This window comes from Oncorhynchus gorbuscha, linkage group LG01 (assembly GCF_021184085.1).
Source record: "Oncorhynchus gorbuscha isolate QuinsamMale2020 ecotype Even-year linkage group LG01, OgorEven_v1.0, whole genome shotgun sequence".
NCBI classification, from domain to species: Eukaryota; Metazoa; Chordata; class Actinopteri; order Salmoniformes; family Salmonidae; genus Oncorhynchus; species Oncorhynchus gorbuscha.
Genome location: NC_060173.1, coordinates 71,581,946 through 71,603,592, shown reverse-complemented (window position 1 = coordinate 71,603,592; position 21,647 = coordinate 71,581,946). Strand labels below are relative to the sequence as shown.

The 21,647-nt window shown below is 43.4% G+C and overlaps 2 protein-coding genes across 2 annotated transcripts in view; one reads left to right on the top strand and one right to left on the bottom strand.

Annotated features, from left to right (window-relative positions):
* LOC124014761 (G-protein coupled receptor 39-like) overlaps positions 1-16,866 on the top strand; it is a 48,584-nt gene extending 31,718 nt beyond the window's left edge. The window contains exon 2 of the mRNA XM_046329865.1: positions 14,684-16,866. Coding sequence (XP_046185821.1) covers positions 14,684-15,186 — 503 coding nt within the window. The 3' untranslated portion in view covers positions 15,187-16,866. The remainder of the gene's footprint in view (positions 1-14,683) is intronic.
* Positions 16,867-20,649: 3,783 nt separating this feature from the next.
* Positions 20,650-21,647, bottom strand: part of LOC124014617 (ly6/PLAUR domain-containing protein 1-like) — a 47,841-nt gene continuing 46,843 nt past the window's right edge. Inside the window, exon 3 of the mRNA XM_046329853.1 lies at positions 20,650-21,289. Coding sequence (XP_046185809.1) covers positions 21,033-21,289 — 257 coding nt within the window. The 3' untranslated portion in view covers positions 20,650-21,032. The remainder of the gene's footprint in view (positions 21,290-21,647) is intronic.

Genomic DNA, 21,647 nt, shown 5'->3' with positions numbered 1-21,647 from the left:
TCAAGAATCGGCTTTCTATTCCGCAACAAAGTCTCCTTCACTCACGCTGCCAAGCTTACCCTAGTAAAACTGACTATCCTACCGATCCTACAAAATTGCTTCCAACACTCTACTCAGCAAACTGGATGCAGTTTATCACAGTGCCATCCGTTTTGTCACTAAAGCACCTTATACTACCCACCACTGCGACTTGTATGCTCTAGTCGGCTGGCCCTCGCTACATATTCGTCGCCAGACCCACTGGCTTCAGGTCATCTACAAGGCCTTGCTAGGCAAAGCTCCGCCTTATCTCAGCTCACTGGTCACGATGGCAACAACCATCCGTAGCACGCGCTCCAGCAGGTGTATCTCATTGATCATCCCTAAAGCCAACACCTCATTCGGCCGCCTATCTTTCCAGTACTCTGCTGCCTGTGACTGGAACGAATTGCAAAAATCGCTGAAGTTGGAGACTTTTATCTCCTCACCAACTTCAAACATCAGCTAGCTGAGCAGCTAACCGATCGCTGCAGCTGTACATAATCTATTGGTAAATAGCACACCCATTTTCACCTACCTCATCCCCACAGTTTTTATTTATTTACTTTTCTGTTCTTTTGCACACCAATATCTCTACCTGTACATGATCATCTGATCATTTATCACTCCAGTGTTAATCTGCAATATTGTAATTATTCGCCTACCTCCTCATGCCTTTTGCACACATTGTATATAGACTCCCCTTTTTTTCTACTGTGTTATTGACTTGTTAATTGTTTACTCCATGTGTAACTCTGTGTTGTCTGTTCACACTGCTATGCTTTATCTTGGCCAGGTCGCATTTGCAAATGAGAACCTGTTCTCAACTAGCCTACCTGGTTAAATAAAGGTGAAATAAATAAAATAAATAAATACACAGGGAAGATTATTTACATTTACATTTAAGTCATTTAGCAGACGCTCTTATCCAGAGCGACTTACAAATTGGTGCATTCACCTTATGACATCCAGTGGAACAACCACTTTACAATAGTGCATCTAAATATTTTAAGGGGGGGGGGGGGTGAGAAGGATTACTTTATCCTATCCTAGGTATTCCTTAAAGAGGTGGGGTTTCAAGTGTCTCCGGAAGGTGGTGATTGACTCCGCTGTCCTGGCGTCGTGAGGGAGTTTGTTCCACCATTGGGGAGCCAGAGCAGCGAACAGTTTTGACTGAGCTGAGCGGGAACTGTACTTCCTCAGTGGTAGGGAGGCGAGCAGGCCAGAGGTGGATGAACGCAGTGCCCTTATTTGGGTGTAGGGCCTGATCAGAGCCTGGAGGTACTGAGGTGCCGTTCCCTCACAGCTCCGTAGGCAAGCACCATGGTCTTGTAGCGGATGTGAGCTTCAACTGGAAGCCAGTGGAGAGAGCGGAGGAGCGGGGTGACGTGAGAGAACTTGGGAAGGTTGAACACTAGACGGGCTGCGGCGTTCTGGATGAGTTGTAGGGGTTTAATGGCACAGGCAGGGAGCCCAGCCAACAGCGAGTTGCAGTAATCCAGACGGGAGATGACAAGTGCCTGGATTAGGACCTGCGCCGCTTCCTGTGTGAGGCAGGGTCGTACTCTGCGGATGTTGTAGAGCATGAACCTACAGGAACGGGCCACCACCTTGATGTTAGTTGAGAACGACAGTTTGTTGTCCAGGATCACGCCAAGGTTCTTAGCGCTCTGGGAGGAGGACACAATGGAGTTGTCAACCGTGATGGCGAGATCATGGAACGGGCAGTCCTTCCCCGGGAGGAAGAGCAGCTCCGTCTTGCCGAAGTTCAGCTTGAGGTGGTGATCCGTCATCCACACTGATATGTCTGCCAGACATGCAGAGATGCGATTCGCCACCTGGTCATCAGAAGGGGGAAAGGAGAAGATTAATTGTGTGTCGTCTGCATAGCAATGATAGGAGAGACCATGTGAGGTTATGACAGAGCCAAGTGACTTGGTGTATAGCGAGAATAGGAGAGGGCCTAGAACAGAGCCCTGGGGGACACCAGTGGTGAGAGCGCGTGGTGAGGAGACAGATTCTCGCCACGCCACCTGGTAGGAGCGACCTGTCAGGTAGGACGCAATCCAAGCGTGGGCCGCGCCGGAGATGCCCAACTCGGAGAGGGTGGAGAGGAGGATCTGATGGTTCACAGTATCGAAGGCAGCCGATAGGTCTAGAAGGATGAGAGCAGAGGAGAGAGAGTTAGCTTTAGCGGTGCGGAGCGTCTCCGTGATACAGAGAAGAGCAGTCTCAGTTGAATGACTAGTCTTGAAACCTGACTGATTTGGATCAAGAAGGTCATTCTGAGAGAGATAGCGGGAGAGCTGACCAAGGACGGCACGTTCAAGAGTTTTGGAGAGAAAAGTAGTTGTTGACATCGGAGGGATCGAGTGTAGGTTTTTTCAGAAGGGGTGCAACTCTCGCTCTCTTGAAGACGGAAGGGACGTAGCCAGCGGTCAGGGATAAGTTGATGAGCGAGGTGAGGTAAGGGAGAAGGTCTCCGGAAATGGTCTGGAGAAGAGAGGAGGGGATAGGGTCGAGCGGGCAGGTTGTTGGGCGGCCGGCCGTCACAAGACGCGAGATTTCATCTGGAGAGAGAGGGGAGAAAGAGGTCAGAGCACAGGGTAGGGCAGTGTGAGCAGAACCAGCGGTGTTGTTTGACTTAGCAAACGAGGATCGGATGTCATCGACCTTCTTTTCAAAATGGTTGACGAAGTCATCATTATGTTATGGAGAAACCAGCGCTCTTAAATAGAAGTGTGTCACAAAAAAAACAATACCTCACAATGATGAGGTGCAAAGAACTGAACTAAATAGTGTGTGATAATGACATACAGGTGTGTGAACAGGTGATCAGAATCCAGTTGATTGGGATCTGGAGAGTGAGCTGCGTTCAGGAGATCTATATATGAGGGTGTATGAGTGTGAGTTGGAAAGTGGGTTGGAAAGCGAGCTGCGTTCAGGGGATCTACATGTTTGAGAGTGTGAGTTGGAAGCAGACATTACAGCTAGTTTTTCTATTTTTTAGCTGGCTACAGGTAATTTTTCAATATTTTTTTGTATTTTCTGGAAGCATGCCTCAGCGCTCGGTTATTTTCTATGTACCACGGAGCTAATCTCTTGTGACATATGTTTTTGTTTTTAGAGCTGTGACTGCATCTAGGGTATTACGCAAGGTTTAATTTGGATCCTTGGTTAGTTGGTTAACTGATTTTTGTACGTGGACGTCCTTGGGTAGGTGGAGGGAGTCTAAGAGGGCATCTTGGAATCTTTAGGTTGTCAAGAATTGGGTTGTCCCAGCTTTTGATCATTCTTGGTTGGATTATTTGTTATTTGTGATCTGACAGTCCAGGATTATGAGAAAAACATTTAAATACACAATATTTATTCCACAGGACAAAACTACAGTAGATGTTGGACAAAACCCACTGAATTGATGATGGTTCCAAAACTTTTGGAGTTGGTCTGTGGACTATCCATGTGAATATTGAAGTCACCAAAATGACTACAAGGTCTATGAAGAAGTGAGGAACGCTGTATAGGGCCCAGGAGGCCTCTGAACAGTAGATATAAAAAGTAATTGAGTAGGCTGCATAGATTTTATGACTAGAAGCTCAAAAGACGAAAACAGGTCCATAAAAAAAATTACTGTCGTAAATGTTATACTTCCGCCTTTGTGGGATATGGTCACTAGTGTAACCAGGAAGGGGAGGCCTCAATTAACACCGTAAATAAATCAGGCTTGAACCAAGACAGGCCAATCTCATCAGGTTATGATCAGTGATTAATTCATTGACTCACTGCCTTGGAAGTGAGGGATCTAACATTAAGTAGTCCTATTTTGAGACGTGAGATATTGTCACAATCTCTTTCAATAATGACAGGAAAGGAGGAGGTCTTTATTCCAGTGTGATTGTTAAGGTCGAACACCGCCATGTTTAGTTTTGCCGACCTAGATCGAGGCTTAGACACGGTCTCAATGGGGAAAGCTGATCTGACTACATTGACTGTGCTAGTGGCAGGCTCCACTAAGCTGGCAGACTGGCTAACTGCCTGCTGCCTGGCCTGCACCCTATATCATTGTTGAGCTAGACCCATATAGGAGTTAGACCCATATATATGTTGATAGATAAGATGAGAACACCCCTCCAGCTTCGATGGAGTCTGTCACTCCTCAGCAGGCCAGTTATCTACAAATTCTCTCTTTTGGGAGGGACAGAAAAACAGTTTTCAATCAGCGATTGAGCTGCTGTAGAGCTCACCACTCCCTCTTACTGGGAGGGGGCCAGAACAATTACTTGATGCCGACACAACTTTCTAGCTAAGTTACACGCTGAATGTTGCGCTTGGCTAAAACAAATGTAGACATCAATAAATGCTTTTCTATAGCTTCCAAAATATTTTTTACACTGATGGGGGTTTGCTAAGATGGAGGCATTGTGGCTTCAACACAGCACCTCCCTATCAGTCATCTAGTGTATATATATAACACACTGGTTGAACAAACTTAAACTTGCACCTTTTTCATGCTGATTTGAATGTCATTGAGAGAAAAAAAATGTTCTGAATTTAAAAGTAATCCTAGAAGTAATCATTTAGTTTTTAAAAAGTGTCTGTAATTGGATTACAATATTTTAGCAAATCAGTTACTTACATGTAATCCGTTTCTCCCCAACCCTGTGCATGCCTGTGTGTGTGTCAGGGGACCAGGCTGTCTAGACTGTTCTTTCATTATGCAGTGTGAGGCAGCAGGAGTGCCCAGCAGGATAGCCGAAGAAAAAACAGACCCTGAGCCAGAATATGAGTCTGTGTTTCGCCAAGTACTCGCTTTCTAAGGATGATAATGGTGAATGGTGAATGGTGAATGGTGAATGGTGAATGGTGTGTGTGTGTGTGTGTGTGTGTGTGTGTGTGTGTGTGTGTGTGTGTGTGTGTGTGTGTGTGTGTGTGTGTGTGTGTGTGTGTGTGTGTGTGTGTGTGTGTGTGTGTGTGTGTGTGTGTGTGTGTGTGTGTGTGTGTGTGTGTGTGTGTGTGTGTGTGTGTGTGTGTGTGTGTGTTTTCCTGCATGTGTGTGTAGATGTGCACCATGTGTGTACCTTTTGTGTGCCTTGACAACCAAATCTTACTACAAATGTTTTGAGGTGTATGTGTGTGTGTTTTTGGCATTATGTGTTATATTGTTATGGCATAAGACAGATACTAGACACTGTATTCAACCAAAGACCCACAACACAAAAATACATAAAAATAAAACATCAATCAACAGTCATTGACAACTACCATTACGGAAGCTATAACCGGAGATCCGGAGATCACAACCACCACCCTAAGACCTGACATGGTGCTCTGGTCCCGTTCACTCAATAAGGTCTTCATCATTGAGCTCACAGTACCCTGGGAAAACTCAGTAGATGAGGCTTATGAGCGAAAACATCTGCGCTATGCTGATCTAGCTGCCGAAGCACGGCATCATGGCTGGAACACCAGTGGAGGTGGGCTGCAGAGGTTTTGTGGCAACATCTCCAGACTGCTTGTGGTCCTTCTGTAGCTCAGTTGGAGGTGGGCTGCAGAGGTTTTGAATGTATGCAACATCTAACAACCTAAAGACAATGGCATATATGCTTAGAGACCTGGGAATTAAGGGCCAGAGCCAGCGTTCGGCAATCAAAGCTGTATCAGAGGCGGCAGAAGGCAGCAGTCAGTGGCTCTGGATGAAGAGGAAAGACCCCAGCTGGGCCCCGAAGTGAGAGGGCCAGGAGGTATGCGGTCAACAATGATTGACTCAGGGAGGAGGACGCCCCTGCCATGCATAGTCCCATGGGATGTTTGCTATCAACAACAAGGCAACTCCTATGACTAATTGGGAATGGGACGCAAGCGTAGGATTGATCACCCTGTCGCTGGCCGCCTTTGAGGAGGGTGTATAGTGTGAAAGGCCGAAACACCCTAGGAACCAAAGGTACACTACTGACGATGCGCTCCCCAAATTTCACCACGCTCACTGTTCATTAACTCTTGGAAGTGCTTGCACAAAGGATAGTAACATCTCATCCTGTGTTCTTGGAATCTGAATATCTGGACTTGTCCAGTGACTGCTGAGAAAGATCAGCTGACAACAGGGGAAAGTCCTTGTGGCGGCACGGAGAGACGGCTGACAGGAGGGAATAGACCCCACTGGGACAGTCATGGGGTAGCTTCCCATTTCTGTAGTTTCCCATGCTTCGCAGTATGTTGGAAACACCCGCTTTAGCTACAGAAAGTCAAAATACGAGAATACCCCTAGAGTCTGCGAGAGCGGGGGCGGAAGATGACTCATCGGCTGACAACATGGTAACGACTGGACTGGAAACGACTACGAGTAATGAGAGCACAGCACAAGAGAACACCACAGCAACTGTCACAAGTTCTGCTGCAACAGTGGGCCATAAACAGATGCAGGTATGTGTCTGTGGTTGGAGGAAAGTTACATCACACCATGGGTTGAGGATCCACCAGGGGAAGAAGGGGTGTTTGGGTAAAGAGAGACAGAGAACTCGCATTGATTACTTTCTGCGAAAGCGATCAAATCAGTCGAATGAAGCACAGCAACTGGACGCAAACCATAGTTTGCAGTGCATCAGTACCACTGTCATGGAGGACGTAAACTCAAGCACCGAAGTAGCAACTGAGGTGGAACCAACAACAGGAGTGGAACTCACCCAGCCTCCCAGACCTGCAGTCGAGAGGAGACTACCAGGGCACAGACCGTATGTGAAGTGGCCTGGCGCCAGTGACAAGAAGTTGTGGGAAACAGTGAATACTGACCTTACCTTGACCCTCGAGAAACTTTGAGGCACAGTGGAGAAGAAGTTGGAGAGGATGGGGGACATCATCTATGAGTACGGGACAGAAAGATTTGGAGTGGAAGAGGCAAAAGGCGGGAGAAAGGTTCCAACCCCACCAGTTTCCAGAAGGCAACAAGAAATCAAGCGCCTCGTTCAAGAAAGGCGGCAGCTTAAGAAACAGTGGAAGAAGGCCTCGGAAGTGGAAAAGGAGGGCATAGAGGCACTTCAAGCTGACATCAAAACCCGGTTGGCATCCCTCCGTAGAGCAGAGAACCTACGGAAACGCAGAAGGAAAAAAGAACAAACTAGAACTCGATTCTATAAAGATCCCTTCAAGTTCCTTAAAAGTCTCTTCACAAAAGAAAAAAGTGGAGCTCTAAAAACAACAAAGAAAGACCTAGAGGAGCACCTGAGAATAACAAACGTTGACTCAAAGCGACATGAACATCTGGCCATCCCATCAGATATCCCACCCATTGAACCCCCGGAACATCATATTGAGACCAGCCCTCCGACATGGAAAGAGGTGGAAGACACAGTTCGACGGGCAAGAACAGCATCAGGCCCGGGGCCAAATGGAGTCCCGTACAAAGTGTATAAGAACACACCAGACGTCCTGAGGTTCCTCTGGAGGCTTATGAGAACAGCTTGGCAGAAGAAGATAATACCCAAAGTGTGGCGTAGGGCAGGCGGGGTCCTGATCCCTAAGGAGAAGGATGCAGTGAACATCAGCCAATTCCGCCCAATCTCCTTACTGAATGTCGAGGGAAAAATCTTCTTTAGGGTCATTGCCCAGAGGATGGCCGAGTACCTACAAAGGAATACGTACGTCGATGCATCTGTACAGAAGGCAGGAATATCAGGGTTCTCTGGCTGCTTGGAACATTCCAGCATGATCTGGCATCAGATCCAAATGGCCAAGGTGGAGAAAAGGGACCTCCATGTAGTCTTCCTCGACCTCGCCAATGCATTTGGCTCTGTGCCCCATGAACTCCTGTGGTCTGCCTTCAGATTTTTCCACATACCGGACACCATCACAAACCTGGTGAAGTCGTACTTCCAGGATCTGCAGTTCTGCTTCACCACCTCAGAGTTCACCACCTCATGGCAGTGCCTGAATGTAGGTATAATGGCGGGATGTACCATTTCTCCGTTGGCATTCACAATGGCAATGGAGGTTATCATCAGATCCTCAAAATGGGTTGCTGGTGGACAGCGAGTCGACTCTGGTTTCCGCCTCCCTCCACTCAGAGCCTACATGGACGACATTACAACATTGACCACCACTGTCCCATGCACCAGGAGACTGCTCAGAAAACTTGAGGAGAACATCAGCTGGGCCCGTATGAAGATTAAACCATCCAAGTCACGCAGCATCTCGATTGTGAAGGGAGTACTCTCTGACCTGAAATTCTTCATCGGAGATGACCAAATCCCAACAGTGTCTGAGCAGCCGGTAAAAAGCCTTGGAAGGTGGTATGATGCAAGCCTGAAGGACAAAGACCAGGTGCAACAGCTGCGCAAAGACATCAGTAGTAGCTTACAGTCCATCGACAACACCCAGCTACCTGGAAAGTTAAAGGCCTGGTGTCTGCAGTTTGGTCTCCTACCCCGGGTGTTGTGGCCCTTAGCACTGTATGAGGTTCCAATCTCAACAGTGGAGAAGATGGAAAGAGGAGTCACAGGCTACTTAAAGAAGTGGCTTGGAGTTCCACGATGCCTTACCACCATAGGCCTCTATGGAGATGGTGTCCTCAAGCTGCCCCTCACCAGTCTAACAGAGGAATTCAAGTGTGCAAAAACCAGGCTCCAAATGACACTGAATGAATCTCGAGACCCAGTGGTGAGCAACAACGCGCCGACCTTGGCAACTGGGCGCAAATGGAGGCCAGGAAAAGCAGTCCAGGAGGCAACAGCAGCCCTCAGACATGCTGACATTGTGGGTCATGTTCAGCAAGGGAGAGGAGGCCTTGGTCTAACTAGCCGTGCTGCTTGGAGTAAGGCCACTGCACCAGAGCGGCGGAAGATGGTAGTGCAGGAAGTACGCCATCAGGAGGAGGCTGCAAGGTGGGCCAAGGCAGTCTCTCTTGCCAAACAGGGACAGTGGACTCGATGGGACAGTGTGGAGAAGAGGAAGATCAGCTGGAAGGATCTGTGGGCCATGGAAGTGAGGCGGTTGAGCTTTTCCATCAGAGCAACATATGACGTCCTTCCAACACCAGTTAATCTTCACCAATGGTATGGTGAAGATCTGGACTGTGCCCTCTGTTCCATGCCAGCCAACCTCAGGCACATTCTCACAGGCTGTAAAACAAGCCTCGCCCAAGGACGCTACACTTGGCGTCACAACCAAGTCCTTAAAAACCTTGCGTCCGCCCTGGAGGACAAGCGAGCTGCCACCAACTCCCTACCACCCACAGCAGCATCACACTCCTTACGGACAAACTTTGTCCGCGAAGGGGCTAAACCACCGAAGAGCGGCTCTACACCATTAGAGCGAGACCAGCTGCGCTTGGCCCGCGACTGGAAAATGCTAGCTGACATTGGCCGGCAACTTGTGTTTCCTCCGGAGATCGCAACCACCACCCTAAGACCTGACATGGTGCTCTGGTCCCGTTCACTCAATAAGGTCTTCATCATTGAGCTCACAGTACCCTGGGAAAACTCAGTAGATGAGGCTTATGAGCGAAAACATCTGCGCTATGCTGATCTAGCTGCCGAAGCACGGCATCATGGCTGGAACACAGAAGTCCGACCAGTGGAGGTGGGCTGCAGAGGTTTTGTGGCAACATCTACAACCAGACTGCTTAGAGACCTGGGAATTAAGGGCCAGAGCCAGCGTTCGGCAATCAAAGCTGTATCAGAGGCGGCAGAAGGCAGCAGTCAGTGGCTCTGGATGAAGAGGAAAGACCCCAGCTGGGCCCCGAAGTGAGAGGGCCAGGAGGTATGCGGTCAACAATGATTGACTCAGGGAGGAGGACGCCCCTGCCATGCATAGTCCCATGGGATGTTTGCTATCAACAACAAGGCAACTCCTATGACTAATTGGGAATGGGACGCAAGCGTAGGATTGATCACCCTGTCGCTGGTCGCCTTTGAGGAGGGTGTATAGTGTGAAAGGCCGAAACACCCTAGGAACCAAAGGTACACTACTGACAATGTGCTCCCCAAATTTCACCACGCTCACTGTTCATTAACTCTTGGAAGTGCTTGCACAAAGGATAGTAACATCTCATCCTGTTTCTTGGAATCATATGGCATAAGACAGATACTAGACACTGTATTCAACCAAAGACCCACAACACAAAAATACATAAAAATAAAACATCAATCAACAGTCATTGACAACTACCATTACGGAAGCTATAACATTTGAATGTTTTACAGTTTAATTCTATTATGGTTTTACTGCACCAATCCATGCTGGCCCAATGCCAATTTTCCAGGTGACTGGCCACTAGAATGAGGAAGCCTTGGGATAGGAAGAACCAAACTCGAATCGATCTCCTCCCCGGGAATTTGGAGCAAATAGCTGTCGGGAATTGTCTTCATGGTTCTCTGCTCAACATTTGGACATGGTATTAGTTAAAAGGTCACGCGAAGGATAGACTTAATCAATTCTACAAGAATGGTAAACCTGTCAGGGAGAACCAGTGTTAACATCCAAGGGGCTCTGTTTGACAATAGTGTGCCAACACCTGGACTAGGCACTGGCAGAGCCATGTTGTTCCTTGGTATTTCATAGCCTGTGCAGAACTAACAAAAACAAATATTCCACACAAAGGGGATTAAACCATTTTCAGACTTCATAGATGTCGCCACAATCAAATAAATTAATAATTATGTTCCATCAAACATGCACCACAGAGTGGTGCATTTCCATGTCCCAAAACCCACCTCCAGCAGTTTCACTGGGTCTTATGCCAAGCTCCAGTCCCATATGTATGATGAGTAATGTGTGTATGTGTAGGAATAAAGCACAGAAGCAGTGCATACAGTGTTTTAATTCCAGCCCCATTTGTCCTTTTGCTGCATTGTTGGAAGGGTGGCCACTGATGGCATTTGGTAGCTGTCTGCATGTTGTGTGTTGACTAGGAGGGAAAGTATAAGTCAAGTAGTGGCTTTTATGAGCAGATTAGACTCGTTCCAGTTCAGGCATTGTTCTCTAATTTCATTAGTTGTCTGTAAAAAATTATATGGCTCAAACCACATGACAGTTGAATGAGAGGAATGAAAAACACTTCTCAGGATTATAAAGCTCATTTTAAATGATGAAGTAAAGGCCAACTTCCACAAGAACAACTTGGTCTGCGGAAAACAAATAGCCAGATCTATTATTGATCGTCAAATTACCACAAAACCCTTGGATATAATGTAACATAATGTTTGTTATAATAATGTCAAGATATCTCTTAAATATTAATGCACAGCCGTACACACTGAAAAACTTGACACATTTTGACAAAACTGTCTTACATTAGGACTCATAACAGCATTCATATCCATTCATTAATAATGCATATATTCAAAATGTAAGAAAGTTTCTAACACCATTGGAGTCTTTTTGATGAAATAAGCAAATCCTGCTTTGAAAGTTTTGATATTCATATGTTCCCGCTGTCGTGGCGTTGTATTAGTTAATGTGACGACTGTTGCTCATTAAAGGTTTCTAATTGCGTGATTAACTGAATCAAGCAATTATTAACCTGGGGCACCATGGGAAAATTAGTTTTATTGAGTTTCTATTTCCCAAATTAACTCAAAGAATATCAGAATATCGATTTTACAACAGTCGCTCATTAATCAGTTTCCTCTACAGTCTCATTCTGAACGTTGCATAATCCGGGAATCTGCACAAACCCGGGTCCCACCAATGATTTCGTACCACACCAATCTTAGTTGAGTATTTACTTACTAGAAAGCTAATATAAAGATACATATACACAAAACACATTCTAGGCTATTGATTAGAACTTAGTATAACGGGCCGACACCCAAAATGGGGATTTAAAAGAGAGAGAAAATGAGAAAGTACACGAGAGAAATATACATTTGGGTGCATTTGTCAGCTACGCTTATTTTAACCCTAGCCTTGCCCCAAACTGCCGCTCTTATGGGTCAGAATATAATGATGTAATTACGTGTGGGAGGTCTCAGATGGGAAGCTCCGTGTGGGCCGTTTAGGCTTCTCAATGATGCACTTCTCCGGCGCAACTCTCTGGTCATCCTCACAATGTCAGTGTCCTTTTGGTCTGATTCCTCACCCTTGCTCCGGGAAGGCTCTTCTGAGGACAGACAGCTCTGTAGCTCAGGGCTCACAGCATAGGAATGAAACAGTGTAGATACCACGATTCGATGGATAGTGGAGGTTAGGTGGTCTGGCTTGAATTCACTCGCTTAGACACAGCTACTCCTCAGTAGCATGGGTAGAAAAATATTTCTTTCTCTTCAATCTTGGGTTGAGTTTTGAGTTTGTTGAGTTTTTAGACCTCGGCTGCAGTCTTTTACCCTCGGGTTAGGGCAATTCTCTGGGCGTACCAAGTTAAGAGGCAAGGTCTAGATTTGACTCAAATCCAATTTTAGACAACTAACTTCACATTTCATCTTTACCAAAACATTCTCTTTGATTTGGACATTTTACACACAAAGTACAATGTATAAATATCAAGCATATCCTAGGAAAACTCTTACAGTTACAATGTTTTCGCAATAAAGTCATCTATTAACCTTTAATAACAAAACAAAAATGAGATACATTGTCATATTCCATCTATCGTCACGACCACCATTGTGGCTGACGGAAACCATTGTTCCAAAGTCCCTTTATTGCATGTTTAATGTTCTGAGGTTGGTTCAGGAGGACACAGGAATGTTGTCTGTGGCCTAAGATTACCATGGCCGTGGGGGGTCATAAAACCCCCACATCTTCAGAACCCTAGATCTCTCCTCCTCTGTTGGGGTTGAGAGATAATCTGTAGGGTTGTGACCTGATCAGGACAGTCATGACATTGCTAAATATTCTGTGAGAAGTTTCCATTTGACTTATAGTATCTCTATGAGTTTTCGGTTTACCCCTTTAGGCATGTATTGTCTTGAGATATGTTTGAGAAATTAATAAAATATTTTGCCTCTGATGTAACTTGACTAGCCCATTTCTATTTTTTTAACTTGATTTCAGTTGGGAAATTGTAGCCCATCGACCTGTTACTTTTGAGTTTGTGATGCAGTGGATCAATGCTCTCAGGAATGTGTCTCTTCGGGAGGCATTTGTTGATGTGGAACTAAGCATTATTCATTTAGCATTAGAAATATGGTTGAGTGTGGATATTGTATCTTCAACACAATTCCGGCATGTTTGTAGGTAATAGAATAGTTTAGCTATAAGAGTCCAATCTCACTAACACCAAGGGTTGGAGTTTAATCTCCACATACTTTACTGTCAGCTTAGTCTACTTTAGCATGAGGCTTAAAGCATATGATAGATATGTGCTGAGATCATGCTTCATGGTTTATGCACCTGCCATAGCATACACATGACATATAATCTAAGCCTACTTTCCAGTCATAAATAGCATACTGTACATTTCACAATTAAAGTTTCTCTGTCTTGTGTTTTCTGAGACCCATTCCTGACACTTGCTACTGTATGACTTTGCCTCATGGTGCATTCACACTTCGGAAGAATTCTGTAAGATCAACCTGCATTCAAGTCTGCACAAAAAAAAGATGTATAAGCCAAAGGGACCCATATGCAGTGAGATTTGACCAATTTGCATGTGGATTTTTAGATAAGCAGCATAGTATGTACTGGAAATAAGAACAGTGCAGATATGTATGTCTAGAATCAACAACTTCATGTACATGTTGGTAAGCAAACTAAACAGTTTACATTATTTCAACACTTAAAAAGTGTTAGTTAATTAAACAGTGTTAAACATGTATTGTAACACCTAAAAATAGTTAGACTACAGTATGTTTAATACTTATTTAATTTAAACACTAAAGAAATCAATTGCGAAGATAGGTAACTGTGTGTGCGGGAGTTATTCTACCACTTTTTCATGCAGTGTATAACTTATTCATCAGTGTTTCCCCAAAGAGTACATACAACATTAGCCAGGGAGGAATGTTTCTAGAACCTGAACCTCATCATCACAGAGAACTTATACACTCAATGAATGTTTTTTTTTTTTCATTCTTATTAAAACCCCATTTTATTTATTTTGGCAAGGATAATGTTCAAACAATGTTTTTCAGCAGTTGCCTTTATTCTGAGGTTTTCTTTTAAAATGATTGTTACACATCAAATAACACCCCCATTAATGAAAACATAAATTGGATAGAAAGACATTTCCCCGTTGATGTTTTTTCTTTATGTGTTGTATAATTTTGACCATTAGAATGGGTACTGTTGTAGTCTTGAGATTCACTAAAACAATCAAGGAGTCAGTAAGAATGTGTAATTACCCTCTCTAATGGCCTACTCACTGTCGACGTATAATGCACCTCTTCTACTCTCAACTCCACCTCACTGTGACACAGGGCTGAATAAAATATTTATGTAGCTCATCATTTATTTTCGGATTTCACAGCATTTCAGTGCCCTCAATTCATAATCAGTGGACCTTTTAGTAGTTTGCCAATATGAATATAAATACAACTAAATTATTGAAATGTCATTTGAAATCAACGCAATCCCCTAAGAACTACCTGGCTGTTTTTTGTACACCAGCACAGACCTCCATGCACTGACATTTATTAGCATTATTCATTACTCTACTTCCCTATTCTTAATTACTTACTCTCCCTCTCTCTTCTTCCCCCTCTCTCACTCCCTGTCTCCATCCCTCTTTTCTCAGGTTTAATAGTGGGCTCCCTCACCGTCTGCTGGCTTCCCAACCAGGTGCGTCGCCTGATGACCGCCGCCGTGCCCAAGTCCAGCTGGACCATGCCCTACTTCCGCAGCTATGTGGCGCTGCACCCTGTGGCTGACACCTTCTTTTACCTCAGCTCCGTGCTCAACCCCTTCCTGTACAACCTCTCCTCCAGCCAATTCCAACAGGTCTTTGTCCAGGTGCTGCGCTGCCACCTCACCATTGAGCATGTCAACAAACGGACTCTGAGGAGCTCAGAGGAAAACTCGACCCGCTCGTTGCGGCCCCTGCTAAAGTCGCTGCGTTGTGGTCATGGCGGCAGGTCTACTCAGACTCAGAGCATGGAGTTCAAGATGCCTACGTTCACTACCTTACATATTCGTAAGGACACTCCAGCTCCCAGCCCTGAGGAGGCCCTTCCCACAACCGATGAATCACGCTCGATTTCGGTGCGAAAGGGAAATGAGCCTGATGAGACTGAAATATAATGCGACACATTCGGTGCTTTGAAGATTATTCAAATCCGAACGAGATGATCCGATCACTATCTGATTGAGATTTGTTGCTTCGACACATGGTAATAACATTTAGTCCGTATTGTGACCAGATTCCCTGGTTCCCTCCCTGTATGCAAATTAATCCAACCTGCCGATATGACATAAACTGTACAAATCGACAAAACAGCGCACTTTTATAGTCAATAGTTTTATACTCTCATCATTACAGCCTAATTTTGTTATCCACAGTTCAAGACTGAGCGTAATAGCCCACTGGGCAAACCACGTCATTTCAACGTGGATAATTGGGTAATATTTGGTTGAGACGTTGATCAATGAGATTGCAACCTTTATTCATCCACTCCAAAGACAGTCAAAAGTTAGTTGAATTTCCAGTGTGTTATCACTATGCTTTCAACCATCTGCAATCGGGTTCATGTTATCAATCAACCAACCAGAGTTCCAAAGCCTGGGCCTAAAATTGTGTATAAATTATCATTTTGCAATGACATCGAAGATGTGAAAAATATTTGTTCGTCTGATGAGTGTAATGAGGAACATCCTGAATTTGCACTTGAAGCATTTATGAAACGACTTCGTCTGGTTAATGATAGGCATGCGCCCATCAAGAAACACTGTTAGAACTGATAAATCCCCATGCCTAGATGATTAAATGAAAAACTGTATGTCTGAGGGGGATGAGGCAAAGGGAATAGCAAATAAGTCTGACAACACAGCAGACTGGCAAACATACAATAAATTGAGAAATCACATAACTAAACCGAAAGACGAATAAACTATACTATGGAATAAAGATAAATGATATAAAGAATGATAGTAAAAAGCTCTGGAGAACTTAAAATGAAATTCTAGGCAAAATAGCAAACTCAGCTCCATACTTCATTGAGGCAGGTGGCTTGTTCATAGCAAAACCTTTTGGGGCGGCGGGGTAGCCTAGTGCTTAGAGTGGTGGACTAGCAACCGGAAGGTTGCAAGTTCAAACCCCCGAGCTGACAAGGTACAAATCTGTCGTAACCCACTGTTTCTAGGCCGTCATTGAAAATAAGAATTTGTTCTTAACTGACTTGCCTAGTTAAGTAAAGGTACATATAAAACCTACCAGTTAGAACTTTAAAAAAAAGATTTGCAAACATAGGCATGACATGCAAACAACAAATGCTGAGCCTTCACATTTATGCATAATGGACCAAATAATGAAAGATGAACACTGTAGTTTTGAGTTCCACAATTTGGGTGTGGAAGAGGGGGATTTTTTTTTCTTCCTATCTATAAATAAAGACAAACCACCTGGTATCGACAACCTGGATGGTAAAATTGCTGAGGTTGGTAGCGAAATAAATTGTGACTCCTGTTTGCCACATCTTCAATTTAAGCCAAGAAGACTCAGACATGGAGGGAGGAAAAGGTCACTCATCTACTCAAGAAGAGCAGAACACCCTTTAATGGTTCAAACAGCTGACCAATTTACAAGTGCTTAGCAAACTGACACAAATGACTGATGATTCGCTGAATTCAAATTGTGATTCATTTCAGGAAACTAGGCATACTTCACAGGAGAGCCATTTGAATGTAAAACCTTTTTTTTATTTTTTATCAAAATGCGTTTTTGGGCAGAAATGCCTTCTGGAACATGTGAAATTTTGTGTGCCTTAATAACAAACTTTTATGCCATATGTAAATACGAATACAATTGTTAAATTACAAGTTTCAGAAAAAGACAAGAACCTTCCCGCTAGCCATGAGTTTTGGAATCAGTGGAATTGGAGTATGATAGCTAAGGAGATGGAGAAAATTCTGGCGTTTGATTGCAAATATGCAGAGGGAGTCGAAAATAGAACACATAGAAGGCTGTTGTATAAAACACCTGTTTCCGGATTATGCCGTGTTCACAGCCAAATTCATATTTATTTTTTGTGCTTTCAACCATTTAAAAGCACATCAAAGTTCAAATGGGAATACAATGTCAGATGTTTTGTTTATTTATGGGATAAATGCCTACATTACCTTGGAAATAATGGATGATGACCGCCTCGTCCCTTTGCGGAGTTCATTTTTCTAAAGTAATGTACAGAACGGTGGCATTTATCACGCTTGTACCACAGTTGCCAAATAAAACAATATGAAAGCACACATTTACTGGTAGAAATACTTTTTATTTATTTATATAAGCAAATTCATACCTTTGGTTGCTAGAGATGCGACCCAGTCATTCGATCTTTATGTTCCATTGCCATGCTCAGTGGCAATGTTCATATCCCTCGCTTGCTGCGAGCTAGCTACAGCTACACAACTTCTTCAGCCAGAATAGCAGTATATTTTATTCTGTTGCGTTTGTTTAAGCTTTTATCCTGCTTATAACACAGTTGCCAAAGAAAACAATATTATAAGCATACATTTACCAATACAAATAAAAACATTCCGTTGATATTTTCATCTTTTGGTTGCTTGAGACGTGACCCAGTCGTTTGTTCTAAATATATGGATACAATGTCTCTGCAAAAACAAGATCTATGTTAGGTAGCTACATTTCTTAGTCGTTGGACCTGCGTTTATACTGTATCCAAATTCAGTTTGTGCGACTGTTGGTTTAGCTTTCTGTAATTTTGTAGCAAGTACGGTCTGCGTGTAGGCGCTTATTGCGTCATGATTGCAAGGTGTCCCAATATGTCCCAATATCTCTTCGAACTGTCCTGTTATCTTGCTTTAATGTACATTCTAGATTGCCCTTCTAGCCAATCAGCAATGAATATTCAACAAAGCGGTCATCAAATAGCAGAACCATGATTGCAGTTGAGATTAAATTAAAATTACATAGTACAAGTGATCATTGTCCTTTGAGATTTTCTACAGATTATTACAGCAATTGTGAAGATCTCCACAGACCTGCGATGACCTATGCATGCTATCGTGAACATGCACGCTTTATGAAGAAATGAATAGTTTGAGTGACCTCAAAATGTGTCCATGGATGTGTTACTCATTTTAAGGTTGAATGTTACATTATTCTTAACTTGAGACTATTTTCTGTATTACAAAAGTAATATTGAATTGCGTTTGGTTAACACAACCAACATTTAAAGAAGATTTATCTACTGCTTAGATGGTACCATCTGAGCCACTGGCTTAATCCCATTCTTTAACCTTTGTTTTTGGCTAAATTGGAGACGTTAATCCAACAAATAATTGGTTGACAAGTTAGTAGGCTATTTATTGAATTTCATAAGTTATATTGAATTGTGTTTTGATGTCAATTTAACCAAATATCAATATTTGAAGGAGCTGCATCTTCTGCTTGGATAGTACCATCTGTGCCACCGACTTAGTCTGGCTTTAATTCCAGTTTGTCCACAAATGTATAATTGATATATTGAAAAAAGTGCAAAGGAGCAGGCATGCATTGCAAATGGATTTATAAAAGGAAGAAAGTTCAAAATCTAAAAGTCATCTGAAGTGTGCTTTATATTGAAGCCTACATTAGCGTATATTAGACAGTGGCCGCACTCATGCTCACAAAAAGCTATTTGCTTTTACGCATTAGTTTGGACAATTTCTGCACTTTATTGATCGCTGCAAAATACCCCCAAGCCATAAGACTGCTGAACAGTTAATCAAAAGGCTACATGGACAATTTGCATTGATCCCCCCCCATATTACCTCAACTAACCTGTACCCCCCCACACACATTGACTCAGTACCGGTACCCCCTGTACATAGCCTCGTTATTGTTCTTTTATTGTAACTTTTTTAAACTTGAGTTTATTCAGTAAATATTTTCTTAACTCTTATTTTCTAAAAAATTGCATTATTGGTTAAGGGCTTGTAAGTAAGCATTTCATGTTGTATTTGGCGAATGTGACAAATACAATTTGATTTGATAAACGTGACAAAATATGCTTCTTGGCTTCGGTTATGAAGTAGAATTGATCGGGTGAGTCAAACACAGTCAAGAATGACTTCTAGGTGACCATGAAAATTGAACCCAAGGAGAGCCACTAAGCTGTCTTCTCTATTACAGTATTCAATTGATCAATCAGAGAGGAATACAGCATATCCTCCAACAAAGACTGCAACAATCTGTCACAAGCTGATAAGTGTGGTGCCTCTACAGACTAAAGACGTGAGGAGTCTAACATATTACATGCAGTCAAAGCACAGTCAGGATCATTTTTACCAATTTCATCTCATACTGTACATTTTAAAAGTTGGAGCATTGGAAAAGGTTCGTATTGGAAGTGTTGATTACAGTGATGTGTTTCCTTGACAAGAGATAAACACTTCTCCATACTGTAACTCATTATCACATTCACAAAATGTTCTCAACACTGTTCATCAAGTATTCTTTTCCATTGATTTGCATGGCATCCATAACTGACCACTGACAGAGTTGACGACTTCCTAAAATGGATGTCGTAATACAAAAAATGGTCAGTTAATCTGTTGGTTTATTTGTGTTTTTGTTCATTTTGTGTCTGTAGTCCAGTTCAGCTTTAAAGCATGATTCACAATTAGAGACAACGTTCCCGCTGTCCCAGAGACTCAATCAGAAATGAACATTTGTACAGTAGCACGCAAAATTTAGCGCTTCAGCAATACCGATTGAATAGGGCCCTCTTCCAGCTCATCTACAAATATACAGTTGAAGTCGGAAGTTTACATACACTTAGCTTGGAGTCATTAAAACTAGTTTTTCAACCACTCCTCAAATTTCTTGTTAACAAACTATAGTTTTGGCAAGTCGGTTAGGACATCTACTTTCTGCATGACACAAGTCATTTTTCCAACAATTTTTTAAACAGATTATTTCACTTAATCAAAATTCTAGTGGGTCAGAAGTTTACATACAGTTAGTTGACTGTGCCTTTAAACAGCTTGGAACATTCCAGAAAATGATGTCATGGCTTTAGAAGCTTCTGATAAGCTAATTGACACCATTTGAGTCAATAGGAGGTGTACCTGTGGATGTATTTCAAGGCCTACCTTCAAACTCAGTGCCTCTTTGCTTGACATCATGGGAAAATAAAAAGAAATCAGCCAAGACCTCAGAATTTTGTTTGTAGACCTTCACAAGTCTGGTTCATCCTTGGGAGCAATTTCCAAATGCCTGAAGGTACCACGTTCATCTGTACAAACAATAGTACGCAAGTATAAACACCATGGGTCCACGCAGCCGTCATGCCTCTCAGGAAGGAGACATGTTCTGTCTCCTAGAGATGAACGTACTTTGGTGCGAAAAGTGAAAATCAATCCCAGAACAACAGCAAAAGACCTTGTGAAGATGCTGGAGGAAACAGGTACAAAAGTATCTATATCCACAGTAAAACGAGTCCTGTATTGATATAACCTGAAAGGCCGGACAGAAAGGAAGAAGCCACTGCTTCAAAACTGCCGTAAAAAAGCCAGACTACAGTTTGCAACTGCACATGGGGACAAAGATCGTACTTTTTGGAGAAATGTCCTCTGGTCTGATCAAACAAAAATAGTTTGGCCATAATGACCATTGTTATGTTAGGAGGAAAAAGGGGGTAAAATGTGACCCATTAGAAGTGATATTGCTCCATGGCCACCTCACTTCCACTCGCCAAAGTCCTTTCCTGTGGTGCATATGACTGACACTATAAACATATTTGGGAGGTTCCTTCAGAACCTTTCTTCAATCAATGCCCTTCGACCTTTAGTTGCTGTCCTTATTAAGACATCATCTAAATACCGTGTCTATGTTAGGACAGCGTCATACATCCATTGACAGTATGGACACTGTATCAAGCCTAAATTTTAACCACAGTCTTGATGAGACCAAACCAGCCAATCATAGGCTCTCAGCTGAATATGGAGGGTGGGCGCAGGAGGAAGGGAAGAAAAAGTATGGAGAGGCTGTGTAGTGGGCTTAGGGACGAGGCGGCAGAGGGAACTCTGTTTCTGGAACTCTGTTTCTTCTGACGGGGTCCATTACAGAGGGGAGTGTTGCAGCAGCTGATGCACACGGAGTAGAGCTTCCCTGTGCAGAACTGCTGGTAGCCAGAGGAGGCGATGAGGCAGGCCCCAGACGATGCACAGGACTTGCGGTAGTGCTTCCCTGGAACAAGAACAGAAACGTAGCCATTAGATGCTGTTTGCGCAGCACGGGTGTAGTGCTGCCAGAGCGCGGGGGAGTGACACTCCCTCACTTTTTTAAATTTGAGGATACACAGAGCTAGTAAAACTAATAAATACTATTTGAAGGGAAACTTCACTCTGGCTCAGCCACGGCATATAGTCATTACTATATTAACATTATTACGTTATCATAAACATAAAAATGATCGTAACCACAACCTAGAATGAACACATTATCATTTCATTGCAAGATTCAAGACGTTTCGAATTCCTGGGTATTTGGCTGCTCATAGTGAACCACAAAGTCCGGCATTTGTAACGAATGCAGATACCACTCC